We start from the raw sequence: 24977 nt of genomic DNA on the forward strand, positions 1-24977 counted from the left end.
GTACCAAATATGTATCTTTATCACTTAACTGGTTGGTGATTTCATTAATATAGTAGTCCTTATCCAGGACAACTATAGCACCTCCCTTATCAGCCCCCCTCACCACTATATCCTTTTTGTTTAATGTAGAAATAGCACCACTCTGTGCTTTAGTGATATTATGTTTAAATTTCCATGATTTCTTTTTGATTTTACATTCTAATTGTTTAAAATCCCTTTTAACCAATTGCATGTAAGTTTCAATGCTATTATTATAACACGGTGGAGTGAAGCTACTTTTACAATGTAATCCTGCAGCTTTAAGAGTCAGTGTATCATTACCCAAATTACCATTAATATTAACTGATTTTGGTTTGTTGTTAAAATAGGACTTGAGTCTTAATGTCCTGAAAAATCTGTATACATCTTTAGCAGGGCAAAACGACAAACCCTTGTTAAGTAACTGGTACTCACTGTCCGTTAAGTTGCAGGCAGAGATATTGATTATTGATCACTCCTCGTCTGTTTCTTCTGGTTCTTTGCTTTCCTTGGTCGGTTGGATCGTCCCTTGTCTCCGTTTGTGTCTGCGGCCCTCTCTGTGTCTTGCCAGTTTTCTTGTAGGTAAAAATGTAAAAGTTTAAATAAAAATTCTATTTGAAATGTGAATAATCTTCTGTGAATAAGTAATCTTCAGCATGAATAATAATATTATCATATGATGAAATGTATAAGAATATGAATTTAGATAAGAAGTAACAACTAACAGCAGTTTGTTTTTAACTATGTATTTAACATTTTTAAGAATATACATTTTTGACCACTAGGTGGTGGTATTCTGTGGTTGTTCAGATATACTTATGTAATTAGGTGTGTTAAAGGTGTGTTAAGGGTTAATATCATATGGTACTTAAGGAGCAGCTAACAGGTGTTCTGTATGAGCATGAGTAAGGGTTAACAGCCCGAAACGTCGCTTTATGCTGCTCTGTGCCAGTGCTTTGTATAAGCTGAAATGGATTAATAAAAGACAAGTTTGTTTGTCTTTTTTCCTGATTCATTGGTGCTGTGGAAATTGTTTTTTTATGTTCTTTCAGCAATGGATAGCAAGAGAATGAAGCACATTTGATAATAGAAGTAAATTGGAAAATTGCTTGAAACTGCATGTTCTATCTGAATCGGGAAAGAAAAATGTGGGGTTTCCTGTCCCTTTAATTTCTTTTTAGCCTGTTTATGGGGTGACTGACTGCATTGTTTCAGACCTTTGATTGTATTATGTTTTATAAGGCCATTTGTTATATTTCCTTAACAAAGTTCTACAAATATTTTTAAAGAAAAACATTATTGTGTTTGAAATGCTTAAAGAGACATAAAGCTGTAGTAAGGAAATTCTGTAATTCGTTAGCACCTTTTCCTATTGCACCCACACAAAGAGGCTAAACACGTAGTTACAGTCAGCTTTCAATAAACAATGCACTCTTGTTGTCCATAGCTGTACTCGTCTGGTGAACAGACAAATGTGCGAAGCCACCATCCACATTCGGTTTAGAGTTGGCAGTGCGTTGCAAGTTTCAAAGCCTTTCTTTTGTATGTAGATATTTGGCATGTCAGTTCTTGATTTCTAATCTATATTTTGCATATATAAAAAAAATGACTTTAACGCTGCTCTTTGCCTGACACAGCTACATAGTGCACAGTGATTGCTTAGAACAGTGCACAAAGTTATTTACCCTTAGCTACATTGGCTACAATTCATAAAGATAAGATAAACATACTCACCAGGGTTTTCAAGTTGTTTATTGTTGGACTGCTTGTAATTTGCAAAACCCAGCACAGTGATTTTAAACATTTGTTTCAGTTCTGTACTTATTTGCTGATATTCACTATGCACATATAAAAATAGCTTTAATTTGTGTTTAAAATACAAACCTCTGTGATGAAGTTAATAAAATATATACAGTTTGAGTAACGCTTCTGTAATTACCAGGCATTTTTTATTCTCTCTTTAGCTTGTCTACCAGAGGGTCCGACCTCTTTGCCCAGTCTCCTGAATAATGAGACCCTTACAGAGTACGAGGAGGGGATGGATTTTTCTAATTCCACCAATAGCAGTATTCCAACTGACACAGGGTGTGTCTCAGTCAACGAATCCACAGTGTCAACCCCGTCATTACCTCTGGCCAATTGGAGCGGGACCAGCTATGTTTTGCTAACAGAATTCATGTTCTCTATTCCTCCTGGGAACGAGACACAGTATTTAGTAAGTTGATTTTGATGAAGATGCAATTTTCAAACATGTCTCAGAAATTCATATACTAAATAATCCAATGTTTTTTTGTCTGCCCGCCAGTATAGCTATGGGCCATGTTGCCATGGATACATATGTATTAGTGGCGCACAAACATGCATTTCCAATTATGTATAGATATTACTAGTGCTAATGTCTGGTTATCCAGGGAATGTGTTGGAAATTAGGTTATAAATGTATATTTTAATCGTATGTTCTGTGCACTATGTTTGGAAGATTAGAGAGATAATTACAGATAATTTGTTACAGCAGCATAACTGTAACACCTTCCGCCTAGACGCCACACTCTACGGTTTGTTTTGCGTTGTCCGCTGGATGTTATTTTTAGTCTTATTCATGCTTGTACTGTAACCCTGTTGGTAATGTTGCATCATGTTGGAACGTCCTTTTCATTTTTAAATTATTTGAAAAATATGCATTACACGAACTGTTTGCTTGATGCAACTCCTTAGTTTTTATTATAAATAAGGGGGTTGTAGAACAGTGCCCCAATTTGTCAGTATATGGCCGGGTTATAATACAATATATTTAATAATTATCCTTTAAACTGAACCCCAATAATATACATATACCAAACCATAAAATTAATATAAAATTCCTAAGTTCTTTTTATTAGTTGATATTTATAGACACACTGAAATATATTTGTAAAAACCAGAATATGAGTCAAACTATACAGTGTTTAAACTGTTGCAATATTCTTTACAAAGCAAACCAAATTGTAACTTATAACTAACCTTATTCACAATTGAATTTCATTCAATTAACTCAATGAGATTCCAAGATATTAGCTACTAACATTTAAGCAATACAATCAGCTATGTATTCACAATTGATTCTAACACAATTCTAATTTAAAATATCAAAATAGTATCTATTATTTGTGCAAAAACAATTGTACTTTGCTAATTTATCTAAGTTGAAATACATTCTTAGTTACTTACAATTAAAACCAATTGTAGGATATATATATCTATATTTTGCAAAGGTAAATTACTTAGAATACAAAAGACAAACTTTACACTATACAGGACTATGAAACACAAGTTTAAAATACTGAGTGCCCCTTTAAATTTATTAACTACAATTTGACTATGGTCTTACCAATTACCTTTGTTTAAAATATTAAAAATTAGAACAATCATACATCGCCAATTTGTAGTTCAGTCTTTTCCAAATATCTTTAGATCATCTCATTTGAAGTAAAGTTATCGCATAGATCAAGGGGAGTTTTTTTGGTGATCTGCTTGTCACTAGTGATTGATAACTGGTGGCCATTCTCTTGAGGACACAATCATTTTAAGCAAGGAACTGAAAACTCACTTCCTTGATCTATGCGATAACTTTCCTTCAAATGAGATGATCTAAAGATATTTGGAAAAGACTGAACTACAAATTGGCTCAAATTGGTGATGTATGATTGTTCTAATTTTTAATATTTTAAACAAAGGTAATTGGTAAGACCATAGTCAAATTGTAGTTAATAAATTTAAAGGGGCACTCAGTATTTTAAACTTGTGTTTCATAGTCCTGTATAGTGTTACGTTTGTCTTTTGTATGCTAAGTAATTTACCTTTGCAAAATATATATATATATATATATATATATATATATGTATGTTAGAATTGGTTTTAATTGTAAGTAACTAAGAATTTATTTCAACTTAGATACATTAGCAAAGGACAATTGATTTTTGCACAAATAATAGATACTATTTTCATATTTTAAATTAGAATTGTGTTAGAATCAATTGTGAATACATAGCTGATTGTATTGCTTAAATGTTAGTAGCTAATATCTTGGAATCTCATTGTGTTAATTGAATGAAATTCAATTGTGAATAAGGTTAGTTATAAGTTACAATTTGGTTTGCTTTGTAAAGAATATTGCAACAGTTTAAACACTGTATAGTTTGACTCATATTCTGTTTTTTACAAATATATTTCAGTGTGTCTATAAATATATTGTATTATAACCCGGCCATATACTGACATTATGACTTTTAATATATTTCATAAAAGTGTTCAGTGTCGCAGGGTTTTAAAACATTTTGGAGGATACCCTCTATCTGCTTTTCTCCCCTCCAATGGGGGACTAATGTGACTTGTGACTACCCTGTTAGCCTATGTCACTTATTTTTCGATCCACTTTTTCATGGGGCCACAAACACTTTGGCATATATCCTCAGTTCTGCTTTTAAACTGGAGTCTCAAAAACTAGTACAGAGGGCCACGTTAAAGGGACATGAAACCCAATATTTGTCTTTTATGATTCAGATAGAGAATTCAATTTTAAACAACTTTCTAATTTACTTCTATTATCTAATCTGTTTTATTCTCTTGGTATCATTTGTTGAAGGAGCAGCAATGCACTACTGGTTTCTAACTAAACACATGGGTGAGCCAATCACAATCAATATATATATATATATATATATATGCAGCCACCAATCAACAGCTAGGACCTATGTTCTCTGCTGCCCCTGAGCTTACCTAGATAAACATTTCAGCAAAGGATAACAAGAGAAGGAAGCAAATTAAACAATAGAAGTAAATTGGAAAGTTGTTTAAAATTGTATTTTCTATCTGAATCATGAAAGAAAAATGTTGGGTTTCATGTCCCTTTAACTGTTTCCTGGTAGACAATACAAAACCATCTATAAAATAGCTATAATACAAGCTGATATCAGTAGTACTTGAAACCCAAAAAATGTTATTTCATGATTCAGATAGAGCACTGCATTTTAAACACCTTTCCTATTTACTTCTATTATCAAATTTTCTTTGTTCTCTTGGTATCTTTTGTTGAAAAACAGCGACGTAAACTCAGGAACGTGCACATTTCTGGAGCACTAGATGGCAGCAGTTTTACAAGAATCTTATCCATTTACAAGAGCACTAGACAGCAGCACTATTTCCTGCCATGCAGTGCTGCAGACACATACCTAGGTATCTCTTCAACAAATAATACCATGGGAACGAAGCAAATTTGATAATAAAAGTAAATTAGAAACGTTTTAAAAATTGTATGTTCTGTCTGAATCACAAAGTAAAGTTTTTGGGCTTCATATCCCTTTAAATGATCAATGAAAACCGTTCCACTTCACCTTGTGCATGTCCGTTCTGCAGACATGCTCAAGTTGCATGCTCTGCCTTAATCACAAAAGACAACGAGTTTCACATCCCTTTTAAAGGGACGGGAAACCTCAATGTATTCTTTCATGATTCAGATAGAGCATGCAACTTTAAACAACTTTCTTATTTACTTCTATTATCATATTTTCTTTGTATCCTTTGTTGAAAAGCAGAGAGGTAAACTCAATAAATCAGGGATCAAGTCCAGCGGGAACGCATGGGCACTATTTTTGAAAGAGGAACTAAGTTCCCCCCAGACAGAGAACAGAAAAACTTCAGTAAACACTGCTACTGCTGGTGGGAGGAGCTGGAGCACAGTCTGGTTAGAGGGATAGTGAGATCCTCTAGTAATGGGCAGTAACACTTCCTACAATACACTAAATGCAAGCCTGTCACGCCGCTCTGTGTGGAACCCATGGTGCTTAAATTTCTTTGTGGCTTACTCTGGTGTTATGTAGCTCCCCTCAGCAGAAATAAGCCTATTGCACCTTAAGTGGGTGAGACTCTGTGATAGAGGAGGTGTTTCAGGCCCAAAGGCAACCATTCAACCCTTCATTGGTTTTAATTTGCTTTCATTAACCAAGGTGTATAGATTATATTCGTATAAATACAGTGTGTATGTGCATGTGTGTTTGTATAAACGTGTGTGTATAAATCAAAATTAATTGTGAGGGGGTGGTTTTGGTGAGTTCCCACACTCTTTTGTAGGACTTGACCCCTGCACTAAATGCCAGCAGTTTTGCACGAAAGTTATTCATTTGCAAGACCACTAGATGGTAGCACTATTTCCAACAAGTCCAACAACAATATACACATTTTTTGCAAACAAAGCAAGGATATTTCAGAATTTGGTCTTATCTAATAGAGCAACCACTAATGAATTTGATTATTTATTTTCCAGGTGTTATTTGATGATGTAAGAATTGATGTGCCTGAGAATCACCTCTTTGTCATTCAGCATGATGCACCCCATGAGGAATTATTACATAACCATTATTCTAATCCTGGTTACAAAGTTCTCCAGCATCCTGATTGGATAAGATGCATCTCTGGAGAACTTCTAGGAGAAGCGTGGACCAATAGCACAACTCGCAGTTGGAAAGAAGTTGAGCAGGAAAATAACATCCCCTGGCCCATCAGAATTACTGGGACTACAGAAAACATCACTCCTATTCTCAGACCACATTTGAACCCAGGTCTAAGTCACCCTGGACAGTATACAGTCACAGCACAATTCAGCAACTTAGTGTTTAAAGACAACAAATCCTGCAGTTTTTGGGTGGTGTCACCAGTTTCAGGTTTACAAGTAATATACCCAGTGCCACAGCAAGATATTATATATGTCCCAACAAATAATACTTTTCTAATACTTAAGATACTCTCAGGATCTAATGCGTCAGCCTCATGGACTGGTAGCAACCAGAGATGGATCTTTGATCGGATGTGTCCTCCAGCTATTGCTGCTTTGACTTCAGAGTGTGCGGGGGAAGAGGAGGATGTGTGGTACTCTGAGATCTACCTGGAACATCTCGGTGAGGACGTCTCAGATGTATGTGTCACTGCGCAGAATGCTATCAACTCACAGAACTTAACCGTTCAGGTGAAAGTGGAAGAGCCCATTAGAGGACTGACCGCGAGACCTTACCCACAAACAAGAGTCCTGCTTAATGAAAGAGTGGTACGTTCTGAACCTTTCTTTTTTTTAATGACTTAGCAATTCCAAAATACAATTATTAGTAGGGAAATGATTTTTAAAGGGTCATAAAGCAGCAATAATATAATACTCTGATGTACTTGATCATTTATTATTGTACTCTTGCTTGCACAGACCTATGTGTTTCACTCCTGCAATACGTTGTACGTCAGGGCTTGACAAATATTGGGCACCAGGCACCTACAAAATGGGCGCTAAAATCCATTAAAATGCTCTTATGTTTCTAGAATAAGTGATGCACTGCTGCCCTTTGTAGTGTGCTCAGTAACGGCTACATGAGTTTCTTCTGCCTAGCTAAGCATTCTCTTCCTTCCCTTCCTCACTTTACACCCAGGCAGTGACCCTGATTCCAAGACAAAAGTTAAGGGGCAAAAAAGGAGCTTTTACTGCAAGTGTGCTGTACTACAGTTATTTAATCCTTGATTGATCATGCGTGTTCAAGCCAATCAAGGAGTTAAACCACTGCTTTGTAAATGTTACAAGCAATCAAGGGTTTAAATCACTGGCTTCAAACTTTTGTGGTTTGCATCTAGATTTTTAACACATTTCTAAAGCCCTGTTTCACACATACAGGGTAATCAGTTTTTTTTGTTTGTTTTAATTTTTAATTGAATACTTTTGCACTATACAAACAACATTTGGACCATACAAACAGTACGGTTTTCTTTTACAATCTCTGTGTGTGTAGACTAACCCTATTGTTTTTACATTCTTTTTTCTACAGAACTATGTTGCTTCAGTGGAGTCCGGCACAGATGTGCAATATAAATGGACTGTGGATGACAAGCCGTCTTTTACATACTACAATGTAGCCTTCAATGTCATTTACAAGGGAGCAGCTGTTTACAAACTTTCGGTAAAATTAATAGTTATTTATGCTGTTTATAGTAACATCTATCTGTCTATCGAATGTATCTGTCTTTCTAATGTATCTATCTATCTATATAATGTATCTGTCTATCTATCATCTATATACCTATCATCTATGTCTCTATCCATCTATCTATATATCTGTTTAACAATGTCTCTATCTGTCTGTCTATCTATATATCTATAAATGTCGCTATCTATCTTTCAATCAATCAATGTCTCTGTATATCTATCATCTATTTATCTCTATATCCATCCATCTATCTCGCTATCTATCTATCTATCTATCTCTCTTTCAATGTCTCTATCTATCATCTATATATCTATAATCTGTCTGTCTGTCTGTCTATCTGTGTATCTAATAATGTATCTATCAATGTATCGGTCTATCATCTATATATCTATCATCTATTTATCTCTCTATCTATCTATCTATCTATCAATGTCTCTATCATCTATATATATATATATATATATATATATATATATATATATATATATATATATATATATATATATATAATCTATTTGTCTAACAATGTCTCTGTCTATATTTATATATCTATCAATGTCTTTATCTATCAATCAATGTCTCTGTCTATCATCTATATATTTATCATCTATCTCTCTATCCATCTATCCATTTATCTATCTATCAATGTCTCTATCATCTATAATCTATCTGTCTGTGTATCTATCTATCTATCTAATGTATCTATCTGTCTGTCTGAGCTTTCTTTTGTAGATTCTGAGTTTAGTCCGTAAAATCTGATATTTTACTGCTCCATTCCGTTGTTATAATACCTCTCTAGGACACTTATCATGAACACCAGTTTAATCTGTGATCTGTGTTAATGAGCCAGGGCTTTGGGCCATTGTACAATAAAACATAATCAGTGATGAATGATTTCCTTAAAAAAAAAAAGTTAAAATTAAAAAGGAAAAGGTCTACAATCCAGTGCTGAAAACCTCTTGTTTGACAGCTGACCGCCTCAAACCATGTAAGCAATGCCACACTGAGCTACAATGTTACGGTAGAGAAGATGAACGTGATGGGTTCCCTGCTTGTCCTTGGCGTTCCTGATATAGCTACACAGAATGCTTCTCTGGATCTTTCAGCCAGTTTACTTGTTGACTCTGCAGTGGACGCCCTGTTTAGGTGAGTTAATATAAACATATAAGAAAGATTATCTAAGAGCTTGAAAAACATGTGGCCAGTATGCCTTGTCACATAAAAGAATGAGCCACGTGCCCAGTAAAATATCCTTTTAAAGGGCAATTATAGTGATACAATTGGTTTGGCCCCTACAAAAATGTTAAAAACATAATTAAAGTAATACTCGGGACCCGCAAAGCCTGAGTGGAAACTGCACTGATCCAGTCAGCATTGCTAGTTGTCCTTTGCAGGGAATAAATACAGAATTGCAGCGTCACTACATTTAGTATATACTGTATGTCACTCTGTATGTGTCTGTGAATCATCTTAAAGGGACAGGAAACTCCAATTTTTTTTTCATGTTTTAGATCAAATTTGATTACCCTTTCCTGAAGGAACAGCATTGCACTACTGACAGCTAATTGAACACATCTAGTTAGCCAATCCCAAGAGACAAATGTGTGCAGGCACCAATCGGCAGCTAGTGTAGGATATGTGCATATTCTTTTTTTAACAAGAGATATCAAGAGAACGAGGCACATTTGAAAATTTAAGCAAATTTAAAAGTGTCTTAAAATGACATGTTCTATCTGAATCATGCAAGTTTAAATTTGACTTTCCTATCCCTTTTAACTTTCTGCAAAGTGAGCAAAATATTGCATTGTACACTAAGACCTTATACTTTTTTCATGTCATCTGTTGTAGCTGGACATTTGGAGATGGGACAAAGCAGTCTTTCCAATACCGACCTCCGTATAACTTGTCTTACCCTGATCCATCAATCCACCAGGTGTTGATAGAGAATTATATCACACATGCTTATCAAGAGCCAGGTAACAATGTTTTAATATTATAGGTATGAAATAACTAACAGTAATTGTAACAACAATAGCGGGACTTTACCTATGTGTGTAACTTTTTGCAGCATTTTTTAAGGTCAGTAATGCATTGAGATATACTTAGATAAGTATATTGTTATGCTAAAAATGTTTATGGGTTAGTGAACCTTGGAACGCTTGCCCATGGTGGCATAAAAAATTTTCTTGTGATATACAGCTTGCTGTGATTCCGCTTGGTTACTGCCATGCTGCTCATTACTAGAACCCTACAAGGGAAATTGTTTTAGACAATTAGCACCAATTTGTGTAAGGTAACCCTCAGTTTACGCCGGAGTGAGGTTCCAGAAGGAATGGTTGTAAATCGAAATCGTTGTAAATTGAAACCCAGTTTATAATGTAAGTTAATGGGAAGTGAGGGAGTTAGGTTCCAGGCCCCTCTCAAAATTGTCATAAGTAACACCTAATACATTATTTTTAAAGATTTGAAATGAAGACTTTAAATGCTAAACAGCATTATAAACCTAATTAAATAATCACACAACAGAATATATAATTAAACTAAGTTAAATTAACAAAAACATTTGCTAAACAGCATTATAAATCTAATAAAATAATCACACAAATCAATGCACTGCTTCTCAATGCTTTTCAATAGCAGTCACATGAATGAAAAAAAAGGTTGTTGTTCTGAAACGGTGCAAATTGAGCCGTTGTAAACCGAGGGACACCTGTACATTGTCAAAATAATTTACCACCCCTATGCTAAATAATTTAATCCTGTTTTTATTAAAGGGACGTAAAACCTATTTTTTTTTTCTTTCATTATTCAGATACAACATACATTTTAAACCGTTTTCCAATTTACTTTGTTGAAGGTGCAGCAATGCGCTACTTGGAACTAAGTAAACGCATTAGGTGAGCCAATGACAAGAGGCATATATGTGCAGGCACCAATCAGCACATAGCTCCCAGTAGTGCATTGCTGCTTCTGAGCCTACCTATATATATTTTTTTTATCAAAGGATACCAAGAGAACAAATCATATTCAATAGTAGAAGTAAACTGAAAAGTTCTTTAAAATTGTATGTTCTGAGTCGTGAAAGAAAAGAAAAAAAAACATTTGAGTTCCATATCCCTTTAAGGGGCATTGGGGCATTTAGACAAGATAAAATCTTAGTCGATAACCCAAAATGTAATATTTTTTATTTACCTGCATATAAAAAACACAGTTGAGTTTCTTTTGTAATTAAGAGCTGACAGGTAAAAAATACAATAAGTGGGATATATTATTACAAAAGAAATACGCAACCATCAAGCGGTTTTATTTTTATCTTATATCTTTTTCCCCTATTTTTCCGACAGGAGCCTACAACATAACAGTAGTTGTATCCAACAAATATGAAAATGTCTCCAAGATAATCCCAGTGCAAGTTCAAGGCATCTTGACCAATCTTACCATTAATGTCGATAAGCTAGTGCTTGTGAGCGGGAGACCCATTTTGTTCCAAGCTTCTGTGATGCCTTCAAATTTTGGAGTTCTCTACAGCTGGGATTTTAGTGATGGTTCTTTACAGTCAGATAGCAGTGATGTCACAGTAAATCACACCTACTATCAAATAGGGATATACAACGTCAGCTTAAAGGCAAGGAACAACATCAGTGAAAAATGGGCCACAGAGTTCATTACAGTGCATGAAAAGATTACTGGTTTGATCATTTACTCTGATGAATCAACTGAGAGAGGTTGGCAAACATTTATCAATGCCTCTGTGAAATCGGGAGATAACATTACATGGACATTCAATATGGGGGATGGCTTTGTTTTTGAAAGCAACGAACCAATGATCAACTATACATATTCCAAAGATGGAAATTATATAGTTAACGTAACAGCCTCTAATCCTGTGAACTCTTTGTCAGAAACCTTGAACATCACCATATATGTATTACAAGTTCGAAAAATAGAGCCCTCAACTTGCATAATTGAAAATTCAAATGTGACACTGACCGCTTCTGTTACTGGTAAATATGAGAATTACATTTTTAACTGGACATTTGGCAATGGCTCTTCCAGTATCACCATTTACGGTTTTCCATCAGTTGAGTATCATTTCTCTCAAAGTGGCAACTTACCCCTTTCTCTTATTCTCTCCAGCAAGGTGAATCAAGCATACTACTACTTAAATGTTTGCATAGAACCTGAAATTGTCAATGTCACACTTTTACCAGCCAGTCAGTATGTACAACTTGGCAATGAAAGCCACTTCCAAGTCATCATATTTCCAGTTTACCAATATAGATATATATGGGATTTTGGGGCAAATGGCTCAAAATTTTCTAGTGGATCTGAAGTTAGCCACATCTATAAATTACCTGGGGTGTATCAAGTAACAGTTTTTGTTTTCAATAATGTTTCCTCTAACAATGACACAGTCTTTGTAGACATTCAAGAACCAGTTGGGACAGTCAGAATTGAACACAATGGGACAAATATTTTGGAATTGGATCAGATGTACCTTTTTACAGCAGTTGGCAATGGGACAAAGGTTAAATACCTGTGGGATTTTGGAGACGGCAACATTCAGTATGGCCAGACAGCAACACAAGCATATAACACCACCGGCAGCTTTACTATTAATCTAAATAGTTGGAATAATATAAGTAGCAGTAAAGTGAGCCTAAATATCACAGTTAAGACTCGAATATATGGTCTATGTATGAATGCTAGTAGGACAATAGTACCACTAAATGGTTCTGTAAGTTTCTCTGCCTATCTCCTGGCTGGAGATGATGTCCGTTACTCTTGGATATTATGTGACCGTTGCAGCCCAATATTTTGTTCCTCAACAATCTCGTACACTTTCCGTTCTGTTGGCACCTTCAATGTGATTGTCACAGCTGAGAATGAAATTGGTTCTCTTCAGGACAGCATAATCATCTATGTTTTACAAATGATTGAAGGTCTTCAAATTGTAACAACAGACTTGGTGAGTGACTGCTGCTTCTCAACCAACAGAAGTCTCCTGCTCCAGGCCACAGTAAGGGATGGTACTAACATATCCTACAGCTGGGTCATCCTGAAGAATAACAGTGTTGTACAAACTGGTGCTGGAAAGACCTATCAATTTGCTAGCATGGAACCTGAAACATACACCGTCTTTTTGAAAGCCACCAACATGTTGGGGAGCATGAATGTTAGCAGAAATATTGAGTTTATAGAAAGTATAGGAGAAACTAAACTTACGGCATTTCCCAACCCAGCTGCTGTTAACACAACAGTTAACATTAGTATGAATCTAAGCAGTGGATCGGGGGTAACATACACATGGTATTTAGAAGAAAGTGTAGTCTGGTTCACCTATGAATCCTTTATCCTATATAATTTCCAAAGCCCTAATTTAAAGAAGGTATTTGCCGTTGCCAATAACACATTAGGTTTGGTTAATTCCACCATCACAATTTTTATTCAAGAGCCAGTTGAAGGAGTGTCAATTTTTAATATGCACAAAAGGGATCACATACCCACAGGAACAGATCTTTACCTCCGAGGTAGTGTGCAGAGAGGAACAAATGTCTCATGGTTTTGGAGGCTTCCTGATGGTACCAAAGATGGTAACATAGTGATAGTACCATTTTGTGAACCAGGTTTTTTTACAGTCAGTTTAAATGCATCAAATGATGTAAGCTGGGAAACGGCTAGTAAAAATATCACTGTACAAGACCGGATAGAAGGCCTAAAATTGGAGGTGAGCAAAAGAGTTGTGGAACCTGGAGAGACAGTCACTTTTACCATTAAATTAGCAGCTGGTTCTTCTGTTACATACAAGCTGACAATAAATGGAGATTACTCAGTCTTGCTTAATAGCTCAACTTATACCCATGAATTCACCAAAATTGGGGGATATCCAGTAACTGTAGTTGCACATAATGAGGTCAGTGAAGAACGAGATACGGTGATGATCTCTGTCCTTGAAGCCATAAAGAATTTGAAAATCATAAACTGTTGTGAGGTAGCTATGCCCGCCAGGGTGGAGAGAGTTTTTACAGCAGAGGTTAGTAACGGCTCACTAGTGGCCTATACATGGCAGTTTGATTTGCAGGGACACTCCACCACCAACTTACCTGGGAGAAATGTCTCTTATATCCCTGAAGGTGCTGGTCTTCTGAAGATCCACTTGAGTGCATCAAATGACTTGGGAAGTCAGAACATTACAAAAATAATAAAAGTTCAAGAACAGATTGTGTCTGCTTCTCTGAAACCCGTAAACACATTTGTCAACAGAAGCGTGTCATTTGAAGTGGTGATGCAACCAAGTTCTGCGGATGTTAATTTTCGATGGATGTTTGGAGATGGTTCTCCTGTTCAGCTGACTTGGATGCCCATTGTCAATCATTCCTACCAGGCTCCCGGAGACTACCTGGTATTGGTTAATGCTAGTAACCTAATTGGCTTTGCAATTGCTCAAATGACTGTCACAACTAGGATCTTGGAGTGTGAGGAGCCTGAAGTTCAACTTGTGCTGCCTCCTCAGGTTATAATGAAAAGGTCACAAAGGAATTATATTGAGGCAGAAATAAACTTACGTGGGTGCATAAGCTATCAAACTAAGCACTTGTGGCAAATTTACAGAGCTTCTAGTTGTCTTCATTATAGTGAGTTAGACAAAGTCCACCTCCAACATGTGGATGTAAGCAGACCTCAGCTGGTTGTACCCAAGTTAGCTCTGGGCATTGGAGACTATTGTTTTGTTTTTTCAGTTACCTTTGGTGACACACCTCTATCCAGAAGTAGTTTTGCTAATGTAACAATGATGCCAAGCAAGTTAGTTCCTATCATTGATGGTGGGTCTTACCGTGTTTGGTCTAATAGTCGGGATCTTATTTTGGATGGAGAAAAATCTTACGATCCCAACCTAGAAGAAGATGAGCAAACTCCATTGCAGTATGAATGGTCCTGTACATTATCTACAAAGGTGAGCACATCTCAAACGTAAAGATGTTACAAAATAATTTGACGTGTTCCATAATACTCAGTTTCATAGCACTAGATCAGTTTTGGTTTTACTCTTGAACATTAATTTTTTTTTACTTGTTAAAATATGTGCTACAATATTTGTTAAAGGGACGTACTAATCTGAAAATTAAATAATTTATTTTGTTAGAGCATTTTATTTTTTAAACCAAATACCATTTTTTTATTAAGTTTTAAATCCATTAAAAGGATGAAACACCTAGTCCTTTTCACACCTTTTTTTCCTTTCTGCTCCAGATAAGTATACGACCAGTGATGGGGCATATGCATATATGCCTGCCTCTCACCAGGTGTAGCCTCATCTCAAGAAGCACAGGGTCGCAACTTTATTCAACACACATAAAATAAAAGAGAGTAAAGAAAGGAATTTGTTAACAATAAAGGGCCAGATTACAAATGAAGCGCTAACTGTTACATGCTAGCGCTGAGGTTTTTTTTTTCAACACATATTATGCGCACTACTTCCTACGAGCGTATTACATGTTGAACATAAATGCGTTCGCTTAAGCGCAATTTAATTTAACTTTCATTGGGTTATTGCAACCTTATAGCTCTGGTTAACTGTTACACTTGAATAAAAAGTGTCACAAAAATAAATTTCACAGTACAGTTACCTTAATAATAACACTGTCTGATAAAAAATAGTTATAAGAGCTCAAAGATATGAACTCTCAGGCTGCAAAGGACTTTAAAAGAGATATTTAGGCAATATTCATATTTAATAAAGTGTTCACATTGGTCAATATTGTAATTATTTTTAAATATATATTTCTATATATATCTGTATATACCTATATATATATATATATATATATATAGAGAGAGAGAGAGAGAGAGAGAGAGAGAGAGAGAGAGAGAGAGAGAGAGAGGAGAGAGAGAGAGAGAGAGAGAGAGCGAGAGCGCATTGGATCTATTCCTTCTTTGTCACTGTCATAATGGTTTTAGTTTTTGCTGTGTATACATTCTACTCATAGCTGCAAACATAGAATGTTGAGGTAATAATGTGATAACTACAAAATATAAACCGTGAAACATTCATTTAGTTTATACTAAAGCCCAAATGCCTCCAAAACCCTGAGCAATCTTTCATAGCTTCACCTTTATGAAGATTTTAAATGGGCAGCCATTCCTGATATAAAAATAAAATGCTTTTTTATAAAACAAATTTTGTTCACTTTTCTGTGTCTAACTTTAGGTAAGGAAACAGCTGGTGAGCAGATGAATATCAGGTGTACATGTTATTGGTCCCATCTTCACTGGAGCAGAGTTGGGGGTGTTCTTGAGTTCTACTTTGATTATGTATTTAAGCACATAGTAAAATAATGGAATTTGTTTAAGTAGACCTAATACTCATATGCTAAATCACTTGTGAATGATGCAGCATAACTGTAAAAAGCTGACATTTAAATATCACCTGAACATCTCTATGTAAAAAAAGAAGATATTTTACCTAAAAATGTCTTAAGCTCACCAGAGTAAGTGCCCTGGGAACAGTTAGAGCTGCTATAAAGATGCAGGTTAGAAAGAAAAAAACCACAATAGCCAATCAGCTGAGGATTTGCATTACTTTGAAGTGATCTCATGATATTTCACTTAAATCTCATGAGATTTCACACTAAACCTACTTAAGGAAAATAGCATGACTTTGCCTGCACATACCTGGAAGTCCTGGGACTAGCATCCTGACTGGCTGCTTAAAGTCTCTTTACAGTGGGGTGTGAATACTACATTTTGAGTTAAATATCTTCCTTTTTTACATAGAGATGTGATATTTAATCTAGTCAGCTTTTTATAACTATGCTGCATCACTTCCAAGTGCTTCAACATTTGGGTATTATGTCCCTTTAAAATTAAAATTCTATTTTATTACATTTTATTTTTATGATAGAATGTGTTTTTTTCCTGTAATTTGTTCAGCATGAAATACAATGCAAGTTGTAAACCAGATGTGGTTGGTTAGTCATTGAGCCCTGGGCTGCTAGAGAGAGCTGCAGGGCATTATACAAACCATTCATGCCCAAAGCCTGTGATGTATAGGGATGGGTGAATGTGTTTATATTCGAATGTTAGAACGAATGTTATTGTAGAAATTCTATTTACATAATAGACTATAGATAGGAACGAATATGCTTAAAAATTCTGTTATCGAATGTTATTTACAGTTTTCGACTGTCACTTTTGAATTCGAATGTCACATTCAAATTCTAATATATTTAAAAAAAAACACAATTGTAAACTAGAAATACTATTTTAAATTCGAATATTACATTTTTAAATTGACTGAATACATAGCTAAACATTCTATTATTCGAACAAATATTTTCTAATTTTATTGAAAAATTCGAAAAAGAAAATTTGAAAATAGAATGTTATATAAACATTCAAAGTTCAATTTGAACGAATGTATCAAAATTCGTTTTCAATTTCGAATTTTTAGAACCATTCGCCCTTCCATAGTGATATATCTTCTCTTATAGTCTTCAGAGGCAGCTGGGTGTTCGTCAGATTTCATTTCAGAGGCTGGTAGAGTGACCATCCCCAAGTCCATGCTAACAGCAGACGTGGAGTATACTTTCTTTTTGACAGTCAGAAAATCTGGACGACAACCCGAGTCCACTAATCAGACGGTTAGTATCCACCCATGGTTAGGTTGTGCTCTGTCCTCGTTGGTTTTCAACTGTATGAGCTAAGATGAAGTGATAATACATTTTATTGTTACGTTACAACTTTTTGTTTCATCCCTTGGCAGCTAGAAAGGACTGAGATGGTCTCTGGCAAACAATAGATTAAAGCGATATGAAACCCAATTTTTTCTTCCATGATTCAGGTAGAGCAGCAATTTTAAGCAACTTTATAATTTACTCCTATTGTATATTTTTCTTTGTTCTCTTAGTATCTTTTTTTTTGAAAAGCAGGAATGTAAGCTTAGGAGCCAGACAATTTTTTGTTCAGCACCCTGGGTAGTGCTTGCTGATTGGTGGCTACATTTATCCACCAATCAGCAAGTGCTACCCAGGTGCTGAACAAAAAATTGGGTTTCATATCCATTTAATAAAATATATTTTGAGCCTCCTCTTTTTTTTTTTTTTCTAAAATATAAAAACATGTATTCTGTGTTAGTTGCTGGAGAAAAAAAAATATTAGCACATATTCAAAAGTGATCATTGATTGATATGATATGCACAAATGTGGGGTTGATAAACCTCAGTAATATATCCGAGTAACACAGTTGGTTCAGAAAATCAATAAAGGGACATTCTAAAGTAAAATATGCATGCTGTAAATGTAAGTTATCATGGGCTGTCGTGTTTGCATTATTGACAAAGAATTTAAACACATAGTCAAAATCGTGCTCGGGAAATATAAGTATTGCAGCTCCCAAACAAAAAACCACTTGTGATTGACAGCTACTTATGACTGCTGTGTTCTGCTCTAGACCTGTAATGCTTACGACTCCTGAGCAAAACTTTGCCCATGTGTTTAACATCTCTGCAACATAGTAAACTAGGGTTAGTAATGTAAAGATATTACAATGTAACACATTAGAGCAAAATCATTTGTCAACAACAGTAGCTACGAATCGCATCAGAGCACACAACGATTTGAATATATAAGGATCATTGGGTTCTCACTTTCTTTTTTTAGGTACTAATTAAAAAAGGAAGCGTCCCTATTGTGTCTCTGAAATGTGTGTCATGTAAGGCACAATCTGTGTACGAGGTGAGCGCCAGCTCTTACGTCTACCTGGAGGGAAGCTGCACAAACTGTCAAGATGAGGCCAGATCTGGGGTAAGATAAAAGCAAACATTTCTTACATTTTTCTAATGAAATTCTACCGCCTGCTCCAATAGCATAATCTACTGTTTGTAGCAGACGGCATTGACAAATCACTGTATATCCATTCTATTGCAGCCAAGCACTGAATATCTGGAATATTTCTATTGGTTTATTGTGACAACACAGTGCTTGGAGGGGTAGAATTTTTATGTCAACTCATTCATGAAGCGGATCTGTGTGCAGGTCCCAGTACTGTGCCGAGATCTCACTTGGTTGTAGTATATGAGTGCACTGAGAAGTGATGGATGTTGGCACACAATGCCAAATTTAAAGGGATCTCATGGGAGATGCCTAATAACATTAAACAGTTGTTCCTTTATTGAAAGGTACGCATAAGATGTTTTATAGACTCTTAAAAGGACATAAAAAGTATTTTTTTTTTTATATCCGTATAGAATATATCAACAGTTTAAAGGGACACTAAACACCAAAAATGTTATTGTTTAAAAAGATAGATAATCCCTTTATTTGCCATTCCCCAGTTTTGCATAACCAACACTGATATAGAAATATACTTTTTAAATCTGTAATTGCCTTGTATCTAAGCTTCTGCTGACTGCCTCCTTATCTCAGATCTTTTGACAAATTTGCATTTCAGGCAGTTAGTGACTCCACGTGTGTGAGCACAATGTTATTTATTTGAAACACATGAACTAACGCCCTTTAGCTATGAAAACTGTCAAATGCATTCAGATAAAAGGCAGCCTTCAAGGGCTTGGAAATTAGCATATGAGCCTACCTAGGTTTAGCTTTCAACTAAGAATACCAAGAGAACAAAGCAAATTTGATGATAAAAGTAAAATAGAAGTTGTTTAAAATGACATGTCCTATCTGAATCATGAAAGTTTAATTTGGACCTTACTATCCCTTTAAGGCACATAATAGTGTAACAGTAAAATGCTCTCATGCAATTTGCAAACCTATTTTCTGCCTATGGCCAGTATATATATTAAAGGTACAGTCTAGTCAAAATTAAACGTTTTTGATTCAGATAGGGCATGCAATTTTAAACAACTTTCCAAATTACTTTTATCATCAAATTTGCTTTGTTCTCTTGTATTCTTTGTTGAAAGCTAAACCTAGGTAGGCTCATATGCTAATTTCTAAGCCCTTAAAGGCCACCTCATATCTCAATGTACTTTGACAATTTTTCACATTTAGACAGTGTTAGTTCATGTGTGTTATATAGATAGAGTCAGCGCTGATTGGCTAAAATGCAAATCTGACAAACAAACTGAAATAAGGGGGCTGTCAGAAGATAATTAGCTACAAGGTAATCAAAGAGGTAAAAAAGTATATTAATATAACCGTGTTGCTTATGCAAAACTGGGGAATGGGCAATAAGGGATTATCTATCTTTTTAAACAATAACAATTCTGGAGTAGTCCCTTTAACTGAAATCTTGGTCTTGAATTTAGTGTTAAACTTGACTAGTTCTGCTTTGCACCCAACCTGTCTTGTTCTTTCACTTGCCCTAGTTGGTTGGATTTAGGGTCCGGTCCAAACACCACTTATCGGTTGTGTTCCTCATTTACAGAGATGGACAGCACAGAGTTTCAGTAATCGGCCTTTGGCTCTGAACTCAACCACCACATCCACAGGAGACAGAGAGATGAACCTGGTGCTGAGACAGGGGGTTCTGAGGGATGGAGAAGGCTACAAATTCACTCTGCATGTCAGTGACCCCACAATGGAAGAGGAAGGATTCGCTTCTATTGATCTTCTACCCAACACCCCCCCATCTGGTGGGACCTGCAAGATCAACCCCACTAGGACAATTCATGCTTTAGCCACAAAGGTCCAGTTTAATTGCACAGGTCAGTGTATCCTTCATCCCATATCTGAGACAAAGCAACAGAAATGATTCCACTTGCTACAATAGAACTCACACTTAGAAAATGAGATAAACTCTTATTCTATTCAATTTTAAGCAACTTTCCAATTTACTCCCATTAACAAAATGTGCACAGTCTTTTTTTATTTATACTTGTTGATGCCCCATCTCCTACTGAGCATGTGCAAGAATTCATAGAATATATGGATATGGATTTGTGATTGGCTGATGACTGTCACATGATAAAGGATGAGTGGAAATAGACATACCTTTGAAATTTATCAGGAAAAATGTACTGTTAGCGCCAACAGATTCCGTAGCACTAACTACTCATGTGAAGTTGAGACTAAGTGCTATTGCATTATCTTTTTATCATGCAAATAAACTGGATTTACTGGTCCTTTAAGCAAATAGTACACGAGTCAGTAATTCTACAATTTTTTGACAAATTACAGAATGCCATTTTTAAAGTAAAATGTGTGTTTAATTATATTTTATGTGTTTTACTGCAAGTGTTTTCATTTAAATAAATAAATGAATTGCTAATTGTCTGCCCCTTCTCCTATACAGTTGTGTACATATGAACAACTATTTTTTGCATAGAACGGTCATATGTTGGCAGATTTACATCCTTACATCTTGTTCTCAGGTTGGAGAGATGCAGAGGATGACAGTCCCTCTCTGGTTTTCAGCCTGATTGTTAAGCGCTGCCGGGACGACCACTGTGATGAATTTTGGGTTTACAAGGGAAGCCGCTCAGAACACAGCACATTTCTACCCATTGGTTTCAACGAGTCACACTATTTGGTGAACATTTCTGTTGTCGTTCAGGACCAGCAGGGAGCAGCAACCTTGGCTTTAAACCAGTAGGTGTAACTGAGCTTATAATATCTACTCCCCCCTCTGTTATGTTAAACCTATTGTAATGTAGTTAGATGCATCTGTATGTTGTACACCCCTAGGGAGGTGTATTAGGAGATTATGTAAACAATAGAAAGGACGTGACATGCTAGGAGAATGAGGAATTTGGTGTCCCTGAGCTGTGTGCAAAGGTCAAAAGTGAAATGCGTGTGGGTGCATTTACATTTTTGATACAAGCTTTTTTGCAATAAACTTCCATTTGCAAAAATGTTTCTAGTAAAGGTCATTACTGTTTTTAAGTAGCATAAGCGCATGTGCTGTGAGGGCCCATGCAGTAGCATTCAAACACCACACCTTTTCAGAGAGTCAGCAGTGTCTTGTATGACACAAATTGTCTTCACAGACACAATGCACACCACATACATGACTAAGGGCCTATTGCGGGCCCCTGAAACGTTGTTTTTTTACTTATGGACCAGTATAAGAAATAAAGGTCTTTTCAACCATTTGAAGGCTGGAAAATGCATGAATTTTACAATACACACCACAGTCAGCTCTCTGAGCTTGAAGACTGGAGCACGGACCCTCACAGCATATGTGTGTATGCCACTGGAAAACAGCAATAACTTTTACTAGAAGCATTTTTGCTAATAGAAGTATTCACTCTTTCTGGCTGTAGAAAGATTTTTTTTGACACAAGGAAACTATCTGAGGAGCAGGAGTGACGGACAGGGGGGAAAAGATGCGGGTAGCTGTGGGATGGAAATTTATGAGGGGATTGTCAGACAGCAGAGTAGTTGAATAGCTACAGAGCTACACAGATGTTGTTATAGCTAAATAAAAATGAGTAACAATTTGTGAACCTATGTTTATTAACTGCGCTGCGTTTCTTCCCTGCTGTTCAGATCTCTGGTGATCTCTATGCCCGTCGTCCCTGATGGGTTTCGTAGCCTAGCTCACTGGCTGTATAACCTGACAGAGACCACCCTGCAAGGTCTGATGAAGCAAGGGGACCCCCAGCACGTCACCGAGTTTTCCCTGGCTCTTATCACAGTGCTCAATGAGGTAAATACAAATCTGGCAGAGCTGGGGATCTATATAAGTAGAGATTAGTTACTCTTATTTTAGTCATTGTTTAAAGAGACTTTCCAGATACAATAATATGTACCTATGTGCATTTTAGTTTTGAATATAAGCATTTTTGCAATATACTTGCATTAGCAAAAAACACTTCTATTAAAAGTCATCACTGTTTTAAGTGGCAGATTTTACTGTCAGTGCCTTGTATTTTGCTTCCAATGACTGACTTTACATATGATACAAGTCACTCCCAGCTCTCTGAGCAGACACACTGTGTAACCCCTGGTCATTTAGGACCAGCACTGTACCCTGTACGGCGTTGCTGTCCTGGGACTCTTTTTTCCGCAATCTGGCTAACAGTGGGAAGATTGCGCTATTTATGTGCAGAAAGACTGATGCAGAAAGAGACACTCTGTGTCCCTCTCTGCATTGGGTAGCGGTGGTGCCGATTGTTGGTGGTGTGGGAGGATCAGGGGGGAGGCAGGTGGGCAGCCCATCACCGGAGGGGTACAGGAGTGAGCTGGAGGGTGGTGGGAATGGGTGGGACAGCTACACTGCAGAAACAAAACACAAAGATGGGACAAAATGTAATAAGAAGGGTGAGAAAGGCCCTAGAAAAAGGATTGCTTGGAGCGAAGATGTGGGGGGGCGCTACCCTACAGAAAGATGTGTATTTACAAAAACTGGGGGAAAACACTGAATACAACTTAAATTTATATAAACTGGGTACTGGCAGACAGTACCCTAACCTAGTTAAAGGGGGGAGGGTTAGCAAGCTGTTTGGGAGGCATCAGAGAGGTGGGAAGGTAAGGGTGGCAATCCTATACTGTAGAAAATAAAATTTTGAAAAAAGCACTCAAACTTCACATTGGCAAACTGTCTGCCAGTACCTAAGATAGTGGTGACCAGTGGGGGTGAGGGAAGGAAGAGAGCTGCTTAGGAGCGATCAGGTAGGGATCAGGGGGTGGAAGGTGTCAGGTGAGAGGGTAATCTCTAAATTATAGCTAAACTTAAAGGGACAGTATACACCAATTTTCATTTAACTGCATGTAATAGACACTACTATAAAGAATAACATGCACAGATATTTATCTAAAATTCCAGTGTAAACCCGTTTAAAAACGTACTTAGAAGCTCCCAGTTTAGCTCTGTTGAAAAGTTTAGCTGGAACATCCATTGAAAGTGGTTCTATAGCAAAAAAGCAGACCCCACCCCCTTTTTCTGCATATGAAAAGACTCTTTACACAAACAGGAGCAAGCTGGAGTAGGTATACATCAATATTCTTCTAAAAATTTGGGGCTTGGTTAGGAGTCTGAAAACCAGTGCAATGTTGTTTAAAAATAAGCAAAGCTATCCATTTAAAAAAAAACAACATTAACAAAAAAAACCTGTATAGGCTATATAAATGGATCATATACAAAACATTTACGCAAAGAAAAATCTAGTGTATAATCCCTTTAACCTTACAAGCTACCTAATTAACCCCTTAAAGGGATAGGGAAGTCAAAATTAAACTTGCATGATTCAGATAGAGCAGGTCATTTTAAGACACTTTTAAATTCACTTCTATTTTCAAATGTGCTTTGTTCTCTTAGTATCCCTTGTTAAAAAAATGAATATGCACATATCATACACCAGTGGGAGCTGCTGCTGATTGGTGCCTGCCCACATTTGTCTCTTGTGATTGGCTAAAGAGATATTTTCAGCTTCCTGTCAGTAGTGCAATGCTGTCCCTTCAGCAATGGATAACAAGAGAATGAAGCAAATAAGTAAATTACAAATTTGTTTAAAATTGTATGTTCTATCTGAATCATAAAATAAAATGTTGTGGTTTACTATCCCTTTAACTGCCAGGAATTTCAGACTTGTGGTGCACAGCTGCAATTGGCGGCCTTCTTATACCAAAAAGTAATGACAAAGCCATGCATATCTACTATTTCTGAACAAAGGGGATCCCAGAGGAAGCTTTTATATCCATTTTTGTTATGACTGCACAAGCGGTATGTAAATATTTTCAGTGAGAACCCCAAAGATTGTGAAAAAGTTAACGATTTTTTTAATATGATCGCATTTTGCAGCGATACAGTGGCATAAAATATACCAAAATGGGCCTAGATCAATACCTTGGGTTGTCTACTAAAAAAATATATAGTTTTGATTGGTTAATAAAAAAAAAACAAGGCTCTATTTCGGGTTAAATGAAGTGATGGCAAAAGTGCTAAAAATTCTCTTGTCTTTTGGGCAAGTTTTTATCTTAAATGCCTGGTCTTTAAGGGGTTAAAATGATGGTGCACAAAGCCCTATTTTGATATGCTTAATGTGCACCATGTTCAGTAAG

General features: G+C 36.2%; 1 protein-coding gene across 1 annotated transcript in view; it reads left to right on the plus strand.

The window, feature by feature from the left end:
• Positions 1–24977, plus strand: part of PKD1 (polycystin 1, transient receptor potential channel interacting) — a 302520-nt gene that overhangs the window by 197968 nt on the left and 79575 nt on the right. The window contains exons 11-21 of the mRNA XM_053694512.1: positions 1983–2233; positions 6317–7093; positions 7854–7985; positions 8983–9158; positions 9861–9988; positions 11357–14967; positions 17504–17653; positions 18672–18815; positions 20401–20680; positions 21347–21563; positions 22464–22623. Of these exons, the coding sequence (XP_053550487.1) occupies positions 1983–2233; positions 6317–7093; positions 7854–7985; positions 8983–9158; positions 9861–9988; positions 11357–14967; positions 17504–17653; positions 18672–18815; positions 20401–20680; positions 21347–21563; positions 22464–22623 (6026 nt within the window). The remainder of the gene's footprint in view (positions 1–1982; positions 2234–6316; positions 7094–7853; positions 7986–8982; positions 9159–9860; positions 9989–11356; positions 14968–17503; positions 17654–18671; positions 18816–20400; positions 20681–21346; positions 21564–22463; positions 22624–24977) is intronic.

Source organism: Bombina bombina, chromosome 11, assembly GCF_027579735.1.
Source record: "Bombina bombina isolate aBomBom1 chromosome 11, aBomBom1.pri, whole genome shotgun sequence".
Taxonomy (NCBI): Eukaryota; Metazoa; Chordata; class Amphibia; order Anura; family Bombinatoridae; genus Bombina; species Bombina bombina.